Raw genomic sequence first — 19,536 nt, 5'->3', positions numbered from 1 at the left:
CGTAAATCACTCAGTGTCTACCTACAAGGCAGATGTTTTAGTGGTGATCTGAGTCTATGTTATTTCAGAAATGCAAATCAGACTGGCAGCCCTTTGACGCTTACCAGTAGTAGAAAAAAGTAGCTCTCATCTTCATATAAGGTTGGTGACCCGATTTAACGTAAAAAGCAAGTAAATTTAACTAGAAAATGATATAAAATTGCTTATTTTTTGTTTTTTTAGATCACATATCAAATAATCATTCTTACCACAGAGCCCATGTTGAGCCGTAGTTCTTGAAGCATTTGTATAAATATGCTAATGTCTTTTCTGTTTGACGAAATATTTCCAAACTTGTGCCCTAAGTCTTGTAAACTTTCCTCCAGGTAGAAGACGTTGAGCTTTACCCAGCACATTCCTCCCTGAAAAAAAAAAATACATAATCACAGTGTGTGAAACTCACTACAAAAAGTTGGCAGACAACTCTGAAAAGTTGCCCTGCCCAGCCATAAAGTTGCCTGCCCCATTTTTCACAACTTGAAACACAATAAGAGGACTAATTGCAAAAAAAAACATTGTTGCAAAGTATTAAGGATTGATAATCAGAATATACAACAGAACACCACTTTAAAATTAAGTTTACTGTAAATCTACTTATAACATTCATTGCATGTATATGACATCGCTGTTTTCCATCTGCCATCAGTATGTGCCTGTATTTACTCATCTTCATTCGTGCAATATTTGCGTTGCGTCGTCTGCTACAAGCCACGTGAACTCCTCTTTCCAAGATGCTATTAATGTATGTTTACCTTTTGTAGCGTCACAAATTTTGCTAGCTTCTTTTGAATCTTTCTTCTGGGGCTGAGGTTTTGGCTTGATTCCGAACCACTTATCAATTTTTCTTGTGTTCTCTATGCGTCTACTTTGGAAAATGGTATGCAAATGCACGATCTTATAACACTCGGGAAAGTCCGGAAGCACGAAGTTATTTGATGCAGGCTTCCGATTGGCTGCCGAGTATGCAAATTGCCTGACGAACCAAAATTCCCAAATTTCCAAACCAACGAAGATTTTGAAATCGGAATAAAGCGTTTGATTCGGAAAAAATAAAAAATTAAAATTAAAACGAAAGTTTTTTTTTTTTGCTTGAAAAAGTTGTCGGCCACCCGGGCAGAGACGTTGTGTAAGTTGTACGCCCGACGTAAAAGATGCACGCCCCGGGCGTCCAGGCAGATGTTATTTCAGACACTGATAATCAATAAACACAATAAATACATGCTAAAATAAATTGTTCGAACTTGCTGTATTCTAGTCACATGCATTCATTTACATTTTGTGTTTTTAATTTTGCATCTCAAAACATTAGCATCCCAACATGTTTTGTGGACTATTTTTGGAGCATTACAGCTGTGCATACCAAGTGACCTTTTCAAAGCTTTCTGGGTGCATTTCGCATCACTCCCTTGCGACATTTCACACAAAGTTGCCATATGGTTTTACTGGGGTGGAGGGGTCTTACCTGTTCTTTTGGAACGTAATGTACAGGAATTTTGTAGTCTTTGGGGATATTATGTTTCTGTCAAAAGACAACAAAAGAAAACGGATGTCAAAGTTCAACTTCGAAAAGGATGACAAAATAGAAATGAAAAATGAGACGTCAAAGTTAAGTAGGATTCTTGGAAGCGGCAATTGTCAAAGCTTCTGCGGACCCCATGAATTAAAAATATGTCCAGTTTGCTGACTTTAATAATATTACACATTCGGATCTGGATGTTGTCTAGTGCGTAAAATGGAAAAGTAATTGTTTTGTTAAATGTTTGGAGGTAAAGAAACTAAAATAAATATCCGCAATAAATCGTTTGTCATGGTTTCCCCATTGCCCCCAATTGACCCCGCCCGTTTTGCGGCAGCTGCGGCTCTTTGACTGATTGGCTTCCCTCCTATTTGAGCTCAGTGCTCTCACTCATCATTGGTCAGTCCGTCAACAAACCTCTGCACCCGCGAGACCTGTGTTTTGACTCTTTCCAGTATCTATCCCGTCTATCTCGTCCTGTGTGGTATCGGTCGCCAGTCTTCAGTGTCTGGTATCGATCCTGTCTGCCTCGCCCTGTCTGATACCTTGCTACAATTTCCAGTATCGGGTATCGTCCCCGTCTATCTCGTGCTGTTTGATATCGATCTCCAGTGTCTGGTATCGATCCCGTCTGTCTGGTCCTGTCTGATATCTGTCTCCAGTCTCCTATATCTGATATCAATCCTGTCTGTCCCGTCCTGTCCGGCATCTGCTCGTGTAACTGGTATCGATCTCGTCTGCCTCTGGCTTCCTGTTGTTCCACGCCAGACTTCTGCCTTACTTCTTCTGTCCAGCGATCGCCGAATCACTGGTGTTTGTGTTGACGTGCATGACTGCCCAGATCCCGTAAAATAAAGCTTATGTGAGAAACGTTACGCATCTGGGTCATCCTCCTGTTCTGGTTCTGACATCGTTAGCAATTAAAAAGGGAACTTTAATGTAAGGTAAAGAGTAATATTATTATCAAAATGTCATGTTATGAGATTGAAGTAATATTAAAAGAGATAATACCGTAAATTGATCATAAAACTGTATATAACACTGAGAAGTACTAAGCATGAATTTAAATGTTATTATAAAGTCAGAGTTATTATAAAGTATAGGTTGGAATTTAATGTTAAGGAAGAGAGATGATAATCAAAATATGTTATAATGGTAAATAAAGTAGACATATGCTACTGTAGTTTAAGTATGTTCACGCGTCAAAAGTAAAGCATAACATTCTGAGCTATTAGACGTTTTCTAATCCAATTGATATCTAAATGATTGATTATAATAAGTTGTCGATTAACATATTTGATAAACCAAATTAAATATTTACTTTTACCATATTTAGCTTGAAATATTCCCGTTCCCAAAACAAAATCATATAGCTGATGTTATATTTTACTAGTTATTTTGTTGTTGTTTTGTGCTCTGTACAGCGATTTCAGAAATGTTGTAATAAAGGGCTATACAAATAAATATGACTTGACTTGACTTAATATTATGTGTTGATTTTACAAGATAAGTTGTGGAACTTAATAGAGGATAAGGTCATTCTGAGAACAGTGGCACAATATTGTATTTGTATTAAAAGTATTATGATAATCCCGTTGTTGGAAAACTTTGACAATGTAATATTACAACCTACTAATTACTATATTAGACAGACAGTCGTAATATGCCATAATTTGGAAGGTGAAGTATTTAGTAAAATATGTTATGCGAGGAGGCCAACCAGTTAAGAAGAGAATATCCCCCAAAAATTGATAAAGATAACATTGTTCTTACTAAAATTGAGAGTCTCGACACGTCATCTGTCACTGGGTTGACGTCAAATTTACTTGAATGCACCCCGAGCGTGATCAGCAGCAGTAAATGGACACAGACGCGTATCCGAATCTGGAAAAAAACAAAAGCACAAAAGACGATTATAAATTCAATAACAACTCCGTAACAAAGTTAGCGACCAAATAGAATTTTCCAATTATGTGACAGCCAACAATTCTTAGAATTGAAAATGTTATTCACCCAAAAAGTACATAACACAATAAACAGCAGGCCATAATCATTCTGTTACCTAACACTCAACAAGAACATCGTATTTTTATGACAGTCTAACTGAAATATGATTTGTTAAATAAATTGAATGAATAAAACGTTATCCAAGGAAATAGCATAATGACAAAATGTTACAGTAATTACAAGAAAACATAACAGCTATTGTCAGAACACTGCTGTGAAAATGATCTAAAATATTTACTGAAAATGTCATTTTCCACGAGAATCATTGGACAAGTCCAAAAATTATAATGTAGAAATATTAAAGAAAAATGCTCCAGGAATAAAGTTGTTCCTGTTGCTCAAAAGAAATAGCACAAACACTGTCAAGAATCGGAACAGGATCAGGACCCAAATGCGTGACGCTTGTCACACAAGCTTTTTATTTTACAGGAAATGAGGCAGTCATGAACGTTAGGCAGCAGTCTGGCGTGGAATGACAGGGAGCCAGAGGCTGACGAGATCGATACCTATTGCCCCAGCAGATATCGGACAGATGGGGTCGATACCGGACAGGAGGGGACAGACAGGATTGCTATCAAAAATGTATATCGAGATTAAACAGGACAAACTAGACGGGAACGAAACTGGAAACTAATATTAAACAGGACAAAATAAACGGAAACAATCCCGGACGGGTAATACCAACAGGAAACAGGACCGAGTCAAAACCCACGTCTTGCGGGGCAGAGGTTCGTTGACTGACTGACAAAAGGTGAGTGAGAGCACTGAGCTTAAATAGAAGTAAAGCCAATCTGTCAAAGAGCCGCAGCTGGTGCCACACAGGCGGGGCCAATTGGGCGCCATGGCAACCGTGACAAAAACTTAGGAAAAGGTTTGCCACATGATGCTCTTCTTTAAGCTGAAAAAAAGTTAAAACAACAACAAACAATTATTATAAATAGGAGAATAATGTGTCCAGATAAAAAAAATTTGATTTGAAAAAGCTGCACGGTTGCTTAAGTTGTGAATCCATTAGAGTAGGGAAATAAATGTAAGAAAGAAACATAATTTATGAAAATGTGGAAATTCTATCGTACTGTGTCCAAAAAAAACCCCAAGAGTTAAACAATATACATAAAACTAATCATGCATTTATAGAAGTCAGAGGAAACTGTATACAAATTAGATGTCATGATTACCGATGTGAATCACCTGTGCAACTGCCTCGGACTCTGATTGGCTCCCAGTTCCTATTTAAACCTACTCCTATCCGTCCCCTTTTGTCAGTCCGTCTGCGAACCTCAGTGAATACTACGCAAGGCTTTTTCGACTCTGACTCCCGCAGGTCCCGTTTTTGCTCCTGTCTGTCACTGGCTACAACCCGTTTTGATCCTGACTACATCTGCTCTCCCGTCCCGACTGACGAACCGTTTTTGATCCCGACCATGTCTGCTCTCCCGTCCCGGATATCGACCTGTTTTTCCGCCTTCGACACCGCCATCGCTCGCTACGGAAGATCCACTTCCGTGTTCGGATCACAATCCAAGTACAAGTTCCTGCGCCAAGCGAACACCGGATCTTTTCTTTAATAAAACTTGTGAGAAACGTAACGCAATTGGGTCCTGTTTACGTTCTGGCCCTGACAATAGATTTTGTCATTATTATTATTATTTTTATTGTTCATCCCGTTTGAGAAATAATTTAGCACAGGGGGAAAAAATGAAATTAATGAAACATTAAAAACTACAAAGTGAGAATTGAAATAATAGTGTAAAAAAACAAAAAACTTGCTATTTATAAGGTTCATATTCTGTTTTAGCATAAATTTGGCACAATGCTGTGCACAGGATTGATACTTTTAAAAAAGCAGAAAAAACTGCGAAAAAAGATCGTGCCAATGTAAAGAAAGTTTATATTCATATTGCTACAAAATGTTACTAATAAATAAAAAATAGCATTTTCTGATGCACTTAGAACTTAGACCAGTCTACAAGCCCTATAAACATTGTCTATCTATCCAAATATTTTTTGATACTCTTATATTTTTCTGTAATGAACCAGAACAGGATCAGGACACAAACGCGTGACGTTCTCACGCAAGCCTTTTATTTAGGAAAATGGGGAGTCATGCACGTTAGGCAGCGGTCTGGCATGGAAAAGACAGGAAGCCAGAGACCAACACCAATTGCCCGAGCAGATATCGGACAGATTGGGTCAATACCGGACAGGAAGGGACAGACAGGATTGATATTGAAACAGGATATTGAAATTAAACGGGACAAAGTAGACTAGAACGAAAACTGGAAAGAATAATAACCTGGACAAAACTAAAGGGGAACTAAACTGACAAAATAAAACGGGAAAAATAACGTACAGGAAATACCAACAGGGAACAGGACCGAGTCAGAATCCACGTCTTGCGGGGCAGAGGTTCGTTGACGGACTGACCAACGGAGAGTGAGAACACTGAACTTAAATAGAAGGAAATCCAATATGTCAACGAGCCGCAGCTGGCGCCACACGGGCGGGCTAATTGGGCACCATGGCAACCGTAACATTTTCTTTATAAGGGGTTTATTACATGTTTTTTCTGGAGTGCCAAATCCAATCTCGCTGTAAACAATGCACTATAAGGTGCACCAAATTATAAGGCGCACCCCTCAAAAATAGCCTTTTGTCATACTTTTTTCCATGTATAAGGTGCACTGGACTATAAGGCGCATTGAATCAAAACTACAGTAAGAGCTACCGTATTTATCCGTGTATAACCGTACCGCGTTTTACATACTTATGGTATAAAGTATATTAGTGCACCGATTGATCGGTCAAAAAATTTCACTGACATAAATCGCAAAACATTATATGCAACAGGAATTAAACCAAGATCGCTGTGTTGATAGCGCCGAAACGTAGCCACAAGACCACCAGTGGTACAAATGACATAGGAAAAGGCATTTCCAACGTAGGTTCGACAATGGAGAAAATAGAAATCGGCCCAAAAGATAAACGCCAAAAAAAAAGCATGAAAAGGGGAAACAACTCTCTGGTGTATCTGATGAAGGATCGGACATTGCATTTATTTATATCTTTCAGGACAACCTTTTGTTTTGTCCATTCTGGTACTGTGAGTAAAAAGGGGTGATAATGAATAAAATTGAATGCTTTTTTGTATTATTTATATGTCATTGGTGGTCTAGAAGTTAGGTTGCAGCGCTCTCACTGACCCGGCTTTGATTCCGTTGCATATATAGTTATGTGATTATCGTCAGTGAGGTTTTTCGAAAGAAGAATCCTCGCACAAATACAATAGTATATTGTAACGCACACAAATCAACACTGTATGCACTGACAATGTTATCCAGCTTTAGTTTGCGGTACATAATGCGCACCAAGTTATAAGGCGTGCTTTGAAAATTCTGGCCAAACTCAGGTTTTTAGGTGCGCCTTTTCATCTGTAAATTATGTTGTTGTCAATGACAATAAAGACAAGAATTCGTTATTATTCCTCCATTCAAATCAAGTAGAGTTTATTTGTATAGCCCTTAATCACAGGGAGTCTCAAAGGGCTGCACAGACCACAGATTATTGCAAACCACAGACTATTATGACACCATCCCCTGATCTAAAACCTACATGAGGAAAAATAATACACAGATATTGTCAACATAAAATAAAGGTTATTCATATGCTATGGAATAGAAGTGTGTTTTAAGCTTCGATTTAAACATTTCCGCTGAGGTTGCAGATCGAATCTCAGGGGGCAGAGCATTCCACAGCACCGGGGCCCGAATGGAGAACGCTCTCGAACCTGCGGATCTCTTCTTGGCTCTTGGGATCACTAGTCGACCACCATAAAGTACTAGTTCATTTTGTGCTATACCACTTTTCTAGATGGATTATCGCATAGGACCCCCAAAAAGTTGCCAAACAGCAGATTAAAAATGTCAAAAAACTTTATGATAATATGATCTTTGTTTGACAACTGTCTAGTAGATCCAAACCCCCCCCATCTTTTCGTCTTCTTAACTGTCAAGCAGTACTGAGTGCCGGGTTGGCTGTCAGCCTGCAGGTTTCCTCAGACTGGCAGCAACAGACAGAGCGTGGGCAATGTTTTGAGAGAAGTTAACCTAGTTTCACGAACACACGGAGAAAAACAATGTGTGATCTCCATGTTTGATCGTTTTATGCTTTACTTGCGATCCAGATCAGGAAAGGCTTGACTTTTTCTGGGGGATTTCTGAGAAAAACAATAATGTGCGTACAGGGATTTTTGCAAATGTATCTCTTGGTGGGGGGAAAAAAAGAGTGTATTATTTACAACCACAAAATCAGAATGACGTTTGAGGTCAACTCAAGCGCTTAGTTTGGCAATGTTAAGATAACTTCATCATAGGGCTAGGGAGTAGAACCAAAATATAAAATCGAACGTTTATCAGTCCCAACATTTATGATTTTTTTTAATTGTTTTATAAAATATAACTTCCAACACAAACTTTTATATTACATATTTATATCAACAAAATATATATCTCAGTAAATGATATACATTAACTATGGATAGAAAAATGGATATTCATATTTGGTTTCCTTTTTCTTGCAACGAAAAAAACGATACCGAGATAGAGGCTACCGCGACGAACTCGTTTGACTTGATTGATTTGCCTTTTGGTGTATACCGGATGGTACCCATAATTGACAAACTTGCGTTTTTTCGTACGGATTTTCTTACGTCGTACACGTCTTAAAATGCATAATAAACGTACTTTGTGTGGCAAAAACGTACAGGTTGACAGGTATGAGATGATAATGACCTGGATGAATTTGCGTGCATAGTGTTTTTTTTTCGCTCTTGTTTATTTCTTTTTTTGAAAATACAGTAAACCCTCGCTATTACGCAGTTGACTTTACACGGTCTTGTTACTTCACAAATTTTCATCGTGCATTTTGATCTGAATTCCTATTGCCGTCTTCTCTACCTGTACATCAATACGATTGTGGTCTAATACATACAAGTATGTAAAACAGCATGAAAAAATACTAATACTGGAAAGTACTTTTACTAGTTAAATAAATGCTTGGCTTTGTCCTTGGGTTTCAGTGTATAGTAGTGTATTTTTTTGTATCGATCTATCTATTTACCCTGGTCATATCCCTCGAGAGGGGTGGCCGACAGCAAGATAAACACATACACAAAAACAAATAAAATAAAAAGGGAAAAAGTAGCAAAAAACACACATACATTTAAAAAAGGTTTTTTAGACCATGGCCAAACCAAATGCCCAAACACCTAAACAAGTTAAGCACCCAAGTTGGTCATGCTTTAAACCCTCCAAATGAAACGGGACACAAGAAAGCGGCCGTGTCACTCGGGTCAGGGTGACACAACACACTCTTTTGTTCAACAGCAGGGACCAAAAGCTTTCACTGGTTTACCCCTGCCGTTTCATACAGGCGACCACGTCCAAACATCCCACTATCCTTTTAAAACACCTCTCCACTCATTCCTACTACCGACAAGAGTTCTAGCTTCCACTACATTTAGACCTCTTTCCTCCAGTGCACTCATAACACCATCCATCCAAATTAATCGCGGCCTTCCTCTTGGTCTCCTTCCTGGTTTTAGTGTATAATGTATCTGTATAATAATACTAAAATTAATGTCTAGCATTGCCGCTGGTCCATAAAGCTGCAGCAGGATTTTAAGATTCCATTGGTAACATACACAATTTTTTATGAACTTTCCTCATCACATCTTTCAGATTTAATTGCCCGCTATGTTTCTGATAAGATTTTGCTCAGAAAACGCTGGTCTACTAGTGATTCTAAGAGCCATGAAGATATCCGCAGGTTCAAGAGCGCTCTCCATTCGGGCCCTTGTGCAGTGATATGCTCTGCTCTCAGAGAAAAGACCTGCAACCTTAGTGGAAGTGTTTCCATCTACACACTTTATTCTAAAGACTATGAGTGATGTTGACGTCATACTATTGTCTTCTTGTCCTTGAGGGAGGAGGTTGAGCCTAGATGCACGCTGCATGCATTTTGAGCCATCATACAGGCACTTGGACCTGATGTACGCCATCATCTAGAACTTGCTGCATCGGTCAAGATTTTGGGGCAGGAAGCTGTCAACTGAGCATTCTATTAATACCTACTGAAATGTTTATAATTTCTGAGTATTGTCTGTTGAAGCCCTTGCATCATCCATTGCAGCCTGGTCATCCTGGAATGGGGATTACCTCATGTCGGCCCCTTCTCAAGGTCTCTTCATTTTCCTCATACTAGGTTTTTTAGATTTTACTTGCCCTCCTGTAGGTGTCAGATCAGGGGATGTTGTAATGGAGGTCAACCATTAAAGACTTTTTGTGATTAAGGTATATTCAAATAAACATAACTTGACTAAATAAACTACAGTTATCTACTGATAAACACGGGTTCGTTGAGGTCCATTTTCATACACAATGTTACCCTAGTTTTCTGAAAAAAAAAAAAGTAAAAAAAAAAAAAAAAAAGCAAAACAAATAAAATACTCCACACCGGAAAGCTGGAGCCAATATGAAAATCCAGAGCGTCAGCATTGCAAGACACAAGTGCTAACCACTTGTGCACCCTGCTGCTTTAGCAAGAATTCCCTCATTTAAACGTTGGAAGATATCAACAGGGATTAATAGCTACAACTATGCCTCCAAGCAGACTCGTCTTTCCAATCGCCCAGCAGGCTTCGAGCACATCAATCTATCCAAGTTGACACCAAAACGCTAGCGGCTGCTTGGTTTCGTTCCATTTAGAAAGTATTTCCAGACCACCGGCAGTGGGGCTCTCAGACGGCTTTCAGCATCCAAAGGATTGCAACATAAAAGCGACAGCTATCAGATGACAGGGTGGATTTAAGGGCGTGGCAGTCTTTATGCAAATACTGCTTTGTCACAGCGGAAGCCAGTGAAAGTCTTGCCCAAAGACGGCGTACTGTGAACATTAGACGAAACGCTCAGTGTCTTGACAAGCGGGTTGAAGGATGTCTTCCTAAATATGACATTTCGAAAGGGAGAATTATTTATCACCTTATGAGTGTGATTCTTTGTTGTTGTAAGCACGCACATGTTCTGCTCTTAATGACATGGAACGCTGAACTGTTTATTTTGCACAAAAGACGTGTGTTAGGGATTTTATTTGGAGACAGTACACATGCGGCGGAGAGTGACAACTTGATTTTCATGTTCGCTTAAGGCTTGCTTTGCTTGTTTTCTGTGCAATAGTGGTTTGTGGCCATTGTGGGTGGGACACTTTCAGATTCTTTGCTGCATCTTGATTCTGACGTAAAAGAACCTGAATCGATTTATGAACATGCAAATTTTGAATATGAAAATCTGTCAATTAACGTGGAACTATGAAGCACGATTATGTTTCCGCACGGGCATGTGCGCTTGCACAGGCCTAAGTAAACAGCTTCAAAACATGCATCCAAGTTTGCTTTCTGCAATGTCAACGGCGGAACACAAGCAAACAAAAACAAAACATGCAAGCTGTGATTGAACGCAAGCAGGTTTTTGCAGAAAATTTAACATGCTTCATTTTCTGATACACGCGACTTATAAGGATTAAATCCCCAAACCCTGAGAAAAGTGTTTATAGAAACCGAAATAAAAACAATAAAAATGTTTAAGGCTTCATTTACATTCGGACTTTAGTGTGTGCATAAACTGTAGTGGATATTCAAGTCAATTCATATGTATTTGTAAAGTTATTAATCACAAAAAGTCTCAAAGGGCTGCACCGACCATCTTTACAATATCCCGTGATCTGAAACCTACACGAGGGCAAGGAACAACTAAAAGAAAACGTTCTCAGCAATATTAAGAAACCTTAAAAAGTCATAGCACATGAGGTAATCATCTTCCAGGATGACAAGTCTGCAATGGATAATTCAAAGGGCTTTGCTTGGTTACAAATGCAGGTTTGTCAAAACCTACAAATGTTTAAAGCATAGCGAGGAGAGGAATATTGAAACATAAAATAATTTAATAATCATTTCATAATCATAGTGGGGATCCGATTGTGAGTTACCCAAACGTCCCTGCCTCTCGGGACAATATGGTGGCTGTAATTATCGACTACAACTAGTACCATGTTTATCAGTCAAAAGAGGACCCATATTATAGTAGAAAATGCTTTTTGATGAACTGAATTGGAAAGTAAATAAAAAAAAAATAAGTCTGGTGGAAATCAGAATTCTTTGGAACAATCGTAAAATAAATCTGACATCAACAATGATGAGATTATTGCAATCAATCCCTACATTGTATATTCAAATACATTTCGATTTCACAGATATGTGCTGATTAATCCAAGAGCAATATTGGAATATGTTACGTTGCTTGTGATTCCCCAAATTCCTGCATGGATTCCTGCAGATAAACTTTATTCCTCCATGCTGATTGTAACGCCGATCACAGTCAAGTTGTTGTTGATTAGCTTCATTTTTAAAGACAACATGGCATTAGGTGAACTAAACAAAAAAACTAACAGGTGCTATTAAAATAAATACTTATTGTTTCTTCAAAGGTGTCGTTGGAGCTCACGTCGTGTAGAAACCCTTTTCACGTGTGTTAAGATGTAACTTTAAGTAAAGTTGTTTGATTTTTCATTCCTGCATTTGGCTGGCGACCTATCCTGATCGTACCCTCGCCATTGTGCTGCAGCACAACGTGAACCTTAGTAAGGATAAGTGGTTAGAGGAGACAAAGACCGAATGAATAGTCTACCGTCATGCCCTTAATTGTAATGAGCGATTAAAAAAACTCAATTGTGTCAATGTTTGCAAACGTCTCCGAAAACATGTCTTGCTTGAATGCAATGGCCATTTTTTCAGAAGCGGCGAGCACCGCGGGGAATGTTTTCTCAGCAGTGAAATCACATTTATGAAGACATAAACATGTTCTTGCAGTCAACCGTTGCGCTGTATGGTAGCCAAAAAAGATAAATAACCATGCTGTCAAACTCCGTTTACAACAAAACGCAATGACAGCAAAAAGAAGTAGCCAGAAAGGGAAAATTCCCAATTGCTACTCGGAACTCCAAAAATATGTACAAATCCCCCTTGCCAACAATTGAAAGAAAGTTTATAAAAAAAAAAAAAAAAAAAACATAACACTTGAAGGATTTTTGTTCCCTCCCTATTTTGCCTCTAAACTATTAAAACTGCAATTTCGGATTTCGTCAGCAAAATCTATAATCTTTGCATTTTAAGCATAACAACCTTCATGTACGTCAACTAGCTGTTGACATAGCCAAACATTCCCAAGCTTAAAGCTTCCAATATCCTTTGAAACTCACTGTAACCTTAAAACACAATTCTGATTAGCACATACTTTAATACCTGTGGATGTGATAACCTTTCATGTTTCATAATTATGAGTTAGGTAATGCATTCTGAACAGAAGGTGTGGCATCATTTCTTATAATAAAAATGTAGCATGCTAGCTGATGAATGCCAGCTTGAGAACACCGGTCCATTGTTGTTTTTGCATGAGAGAAGAAAGACAGGTGACACTTCTAACAGGGAGATATAAAAATGTTGTAACATCCAGATTACAAGTGAACCACTTTGTCAACCCAGTCAGTGTCTTTCCCATGATGTACTGCAGGGGTGTACTTGATCAAAACCCCCAAGTGTGCTGAATAATAATAATAAAACACCAACAATCAAACAAATGGATTTCGGCAAGTTTGGTCTCGTTAAGGATGTTCATTTTGGATCGCTACGCTGTTCTTGCAGCAACTTGTTGCAGTCTGTGCGAAAAACGCTTACATACACTGTTCACGTCGCTAACAACAGGAAGAACGGCGAGCTGCGGTCGTGTCCAAAGCGGCAGGAAGGGCGCGAAAAAAGCAGAGAAAACAAAATTAAGGAGCAGGCGGGATGTTATTCAATTTCTAATTGTCGTCCCAAGCGTTGTTTTATGCATGCCTTAAAAGACGGAAATCCATGGTTAACAGCTAAAACTGCAAGATAAATACTCTTGCTTGAATGTTTGGAAAAGATCCAAAGCACACTGGGTCTTTGGAACAAAGATTATTATTCTGCTGAAATCCCTACAAGGCTGCTAAAAAGAAAGCTTAAGGATGATGATGTACACTCAAATCATCCAATAAAGCCACCTTTTGGACAATTTCTTGCAACAGGTACAGATACAGATAGATTATAAAAGGTATACAAGGTCTGTTTTAAAGGAGAGGCATCAAATAGAGTGCAACAATCTCAATTTTCTGGCTGATCACTGAATTGGGATTGGTGCCAACGCAGATTTTTGTCATAACATGTAACGCAAACCTTTCTAATTTTGTTTTATAATTAAACAATGGCTGCGAGAAAATCAAAGAATTTGTTAATTGGCATATGTAGTTTTTCTCTCAAACACAAAGGACAAATTTAAAACGGAAGAGTTTGGCTAACTTCTGGTGAAAAAAAGCGATCACCGGATCGGGTGTGCAATCCTTTCCCTTCTTCCCAATAAAACTGTGAGAAACGCTACGCAAGACGGTCCTGTTTCCATTCTGGTCGTGACATTATGAGGAGATAATTAGAATAGAATTATCTTAATTGTCATTAATAACAACGTAGTAAACATTGTTTGCGACAAGATTGGACAAGTAAAAACAATTGTAATTTGCTGCCACCTACTGATAAGGATTCATGTTAGAATTACTTGCTTGATCAATGGAAGAAAAAAGATGCTGAACGATGAAATGCTTTTTAAGCAATTAGGGCAATTGGCCACGCTGGATGATAAAAATCTATATTAATATTCATTCATTCCCTGTTAAATGTTAATTTGATTTCTAAAATATTCTGCGCTCCTGGCAACCTTTGTTTCATGACATATGTACTATAAATTAATAATATCCGGTAAGTAATATGAAAGCAATACAATAAAAAAGAGAAAGGAAAAATAACAGAAACTTATGCAAGAAGCATGAAAATATTGAAGAGTTGCATAAGGGCTTTCATATTCGATTATATCAAATCTCATTTTGAAACATTTTTGCTTTTGCAGATAATAAATGGGTTGTGTCCGGTCATGTGCATTATTTAAAAAAAACAAAAACATGGTTACATATTAATTCTGAAGGAAAGAGAGAGAGCAAAAGGGAAGCAAAAATGAGAAAAACTGAAAAAAAGAAAGAAACAGAAAAGAGAAAGAGAGAGAAAGAAAATAATAAGAGAGAAAGCGGGAAAAAGAGAATTAGGAGTAAGGGATAGGAACAGAGAAAACAAATAGAGGAATAAAGAGAGAGAAAATGTGGGGTCCCTCTCAAGGATTCTTCATTTTCCTCATGTTGAGGTTTTTGAGCTTTTCCTCGCCCTTATGTAGGTTTTAGATCAGGGGATGGTGTAATAATAGTCTGTAGTTTGCAATCATCTGTGGTCTGTGCAGCCCTTTGATGCTCCTTGTGACTTGACAATTACTTTTAATTTGATCGTGTTGTATTTAGTATTGTGGGTATTTTAATTGTAGGATACTCAAGAAGTCTAATACCGTATCTTTGTTTTTCAGATTGATATTGGGAAGTACTTAATTCTTGAATTTTCACCGATAAAATCACCATGTGTCAATACTACATGTTTAATACATAAAAGTACCATTGGAAAACATAAAAGATCATTTTAAAGAAGGGTTAGGGCAGTTGTTCTCAAATGGTGGGGCGGGCCCCCCTGGGGACAGCACGGCTCTGTCAAGGGGAGCACAGGCAGGTTTTTTCTTTTAACATTCCAGGGAATCAATTGCAATTGCACCTCCACTACATTAGGGGGCAGTGGCACTCTTTTTAGCAGTGTTTTGTTTACATTTAACATTAGCACTGAGTATGAAGTGTAGATATGAAGCCGAACACACACTCAAAGTACCCAATGAAAAAATAATTAACAGGAGGAGACATACTTTTGGGAAAAACGGTGAGGATTTCTTCTTCAGAGGGGGGCGTGACAGAAAATAATTGATAAGCAATGGGTTAGGGGTTTCTGCCTTCGAAAACTTGTCGGTAATGGCCAGTTCTATGAGGATATATAATGAAGAGCACGAATACAAGCACACATGCACAAAGGAAAAAAAAGAAAAAAGGAGTGATGATGCTGTGGGAAATGATCCTGAGTCAAATCTCCTAGACAATTAAAGATGGACCTATAATCAATATTTATAGAAATCATGGCAAGGGTTTATTCGTCTATTTTTTTCTTGATTATTAAAAAGGCCACTAGGGAATAGCTGGTTCTGTGAGTATCAATAGCTTAGAACTTGATAATGATTCCTGGCATGAGGTTCTGCTTGGGAAAATGTTTTAAAAAGTCATGTCAACTTGTTCCTGGCTTATAAGAGAGACAAGAATATCTGAAGGTTTTGTGGTTTGGAATCACAAAGCCATTATTTTTCTCTAGTTTTTGAAAGATCAGACAAGAGAACAGATGTTGGCGTTGCCCCCCACTGTTTACTCTCATAATATGTTTTCTTTCATAATACTAAGTTATTATTTACTTTTGTAACAATGATTGACTCCTTTATTATGAAATAAAAAACTGCACTCTAATTAGTGCGGTGGGCTTTATTGCCATTCATTTCATTCCTGCCTCCCAACAACTTTGATTCATTTCTTGTTCCTGTAACCTTTCATGATTTTTAACATTTTGTGTCATGTTCATTGTTACTACTACACAGGCTCAGAGACAGTTTCTTCCCCAGGGCCATCACCACCCTAAACAAGCGCTAAAAACTGTGAAACCACATCATGCGACTTATTTGGGGTTTTTTCTTTTTTGCTAAAGGTTAACTGAAAATATATACTTTTGACTATATTTGTTGATTTTGTTGCCTCCAAATGTTATTGCACTTTTGTCTGTTGCACGATTGTTACAATGCACGATTTAATTTTCACTCAAAAACATTGCACTATTATTAGAAATTCGGCCAGTCTCTAAGCACTTCTTTGTAAATATATTTTTTTCTGCCCTTTATCCTGATACTCTTATCTTTTTGTCACGTTTTAATTCTTTATTACATGTTTACCCGAGTCTTATCTTGTTGCATACAACGTGTACTATTGTCGCGGTTGCCATGGCACCCAATTGGCCCTGCCTGTGTGGCCCCAGCTGCGGCTATTTGACAGATTGGCTTTCCGTCTATTTAAGCTCGGTGCTCTCACTCTTCCTTTGTCAGGCCGTCAACCAAACTCTGCCCCGCAAGACGTGGGTTTTGACTCGATCCTGTTTCCTGTTGGTATTTCCTGTCCGGTATTGTTCCCGTTTATTTTGTCCTGTTTAATATCCGTTTCCAGTTTTGTTCCTGTCTAGTTTGGCCTGTTTAATTTCGATATCCTGTTTTGATATCAATCCTGTCGGTCTCATTGTTAAATATCGGTTTTCAGTTTTATTCCTGTCTAGTTTGTCTTGCTTATTTTCGATGTGCTTATTTAAAATAAATCCTGTCTGTCACGTTCTGTCCGGTATCGACCCCATTTGTCCGGTATCTGCTTGGGCAATTGGTATCGATCTTGTCGGCCCCTGGCTTCCTATCATTCCATTCCATACTGCTGCCTAACGTGCATGACTCCCCATTTCCCGTAAAATAAAAGGCTTGTGTGACAAACGTCACGCATTTGGGTCCTGATCCTCTTCCGGTTCTTGACAACTACTTTGTTATCAATGACAATAAAGACAATTCAGTTTGATACAATAAGTAGCTGGATAGAAAATAGTATTCAAAATAAAATTAAAAAAATGGTCAATATTATAATCAATAAGATGTCAAATTATTTCGACAAATATTACGACTTGTATGTTATTTTATTAAATTTAGTTTGATACTGACAATAAGGTCCCTGAAAGAATATTACATAAAAAAATTTTTTTTTTTTTACATTTCTGAGGTTGAAAAATAAGGTCATGTTGTTTTCGAGTCCCGAAAGCCAAAAAAGGCCGTGCTATGCAACTTTTATCGTGAAAGTATCACACTGGTATGCAAACCTATTATAGCCGCTTTGATTTCTTGGAAGACGCTTAATTGGAAAACACCGCCCGGGCCAAGATAATAGATGTACAGACCTAAAATTACCCAGCAAGTCACAAGTTCAAGAAGTTCAAAGAGTCTTGAGCCATGTGAATTTCGGGTTTTAATCATATCAATGATTGATTTGATTTGCAATGAAATGCAACATGCGTGTGCACCTCATGGGATTCCTATTATCAACTTGATCCTTTTTCGATGTATTTATTTGGTAACATCGGATAAACAATGCACATCTGGATGTTATGTATACATTTTCTGCTGTTGAACAAAATTATGATTCTTATCTTAAGGGCACATAACCAGGAATAACAATGCAACTCTGCCAAAAAAATTCCACAGCACAGACATTCATGTATATTATGTATATAAAGCTCCCAAAGCTATTTGGACTGTTTTGGTATCATTCAAGCCTGACATACACATGCCTCAGTATTGTTTATCATGTTTTGCTTAAGTCGTGATATATTGGGTTTATGTTGAGGTTGTGAATGGAGTGAAACAAATCTTTAGGACCTTGATTGAAAACAATGCTGGAATTTGATATGCATTACAAGAGAAGACCAACGGCAAAAAAAAAACCCTCCATGTACACAGTAATACATGCACAACAGAGCTTTCAAATATGAAATGCGTCTTCCTGACCGAAAGCTTTCTATTAGAGCTCAGTGGTTTTAAAAGTCGGGTCATTTAGCCTCACGTATAAATATCAAAGTTGGCAACTGTTTTTGCTTTTGCAGTCTCGCCTTTGTTTTCGCAGCCATGTTATTAGTCCAAGCAGTGATCCTCAGAGGGAATAAGCTTTGGACTAACTTAAACAAAGATCAGATTTTAGATAAAACACAACCAGACACGTATACAACAGTATTGTTAGCAGGACCTCTCTCGGTACAATATCAAGTGAGGTGTAACCATTCCTGTTTCGTCAATAATGTTTGAAGTTTAATACAAACAAAAACATTCTATGACAACAGCCCCTAGCTTGCCTTCATTACTTTGTTCTCTTTTCATTAACCAACAAAACCAAATCGATGAAGACCTGCAAACCCTCTGAGAATAGGCTTGCGGACAATGAATGAAATTGAGGGAGTATTTTATATTTAACATGTATGACAAAAGTTTATCATTAACACACATAACTTGGAAGTCTGAAAACTAAAATAAAAATCTGGTCAAAATCATATTATTTGATTCTTAATTTTGACAAAAATGTCAAAATGTCCCAGTGTTCCTACACAGTGGAGATATTTTGGGTCTAACACTTTAAAACAAAAGCTCCCAGGCAGCTATAGAGGTACTGTACATCACTAGTTTGTACAGCACTGAATAGAAATGCTTATCGGGTCAACTGGTGTTTCCCAGGTTTTAAGGCAAACATGAAGAAGGAGATCCAAAGAAGCTCTTAGTGGTTGGATACGTCGCCTTGAAAGGACACAGTTGCGGGGAAAAGTACAATACACTTTAAGTTTAAATGTGTTACATTAGCGACTTGACAACTATATTTGTGGAATAAAAAAGGGGAAAATACTTTAAAAACATGTTTATGTTTTTGACTCATTGTACTGCACACAATATGTTTTTCTTACTCTTAGCTCTTCATTGTTGGAATTTAAAACAATGATGCAGTAATAATTACTGAGGATAAGAATGTAAATGCAAAACAATAAAAACAAAACAAAGACAAATGTACAATTTATCAGAACCTTGAGCAATTTGACAACGCCTGGAACCAACACTTCAACTTTCTGTGTTTCCACACACGGATTTCTTAGGGCACAAGCACTCTTCAGGCAACAAAAACGTCTGTGATGGATGCGTGGTTTGGACTAAAACTAAAAAGGAGAACAAGTTTCTGCAATTACTGCAAAACCAAGCCAGGGTTGCCTGTAGATGGGAACCAACCCACTATCCCTAGTTATGGTTAAGAAATATGCTTAAGTGAAT

General features: G+C 37.9%; 1 protein-coding gene across 1 annotated transcript in view; it reads right to left on the bottom strand.

Annotated features, from left to right (window-relative positions):
• Nucleotides 1-19,536, bottom strand: part of kitlga (kit ligand a) — a 57,547-nt gene that overhangs the window by 16,176 nt on the left and 21,835 nt on the right. Inside the window, exons 2-4 of the mRNA XM_088340438.1 lie at nt 3,329-3,439; nt 1,502-1,558; nt 249-401 (exon numbers count right to left, since the gene is read on the bottom strand). Of these exons, the coding sequence (XP_088196564.1) occupies nt 249-401; nt 1,502-1,558; nt 3,329-3,439 (321 nt within the window). The remainder of the gene's footprint in view (nt 1-248; nt 402-1,501; nt 1,559-3,328; nt 3,440-19,536) is intronic.

Source organism: Urocampus carinirostris, chromosome 7 (genome assembly GCF_059441175.1).
Source record: "Urocampus carinirostris isolate Australia breed hairy pipefish chromosome 7, RoL_Ucar_1.0, whole genome shotgun sequence".
Taxonomy (NCBI): domain Eukaryota; kingdom Metazoa; phylum Chordata; class Actinopteri; order Syngnathiformes; family Syngnathidae; genus Urocampus; species Urocampus carinirostris.
This window is presented reverse-complemented; position numbering and strand designations above follow the sequence as displayed.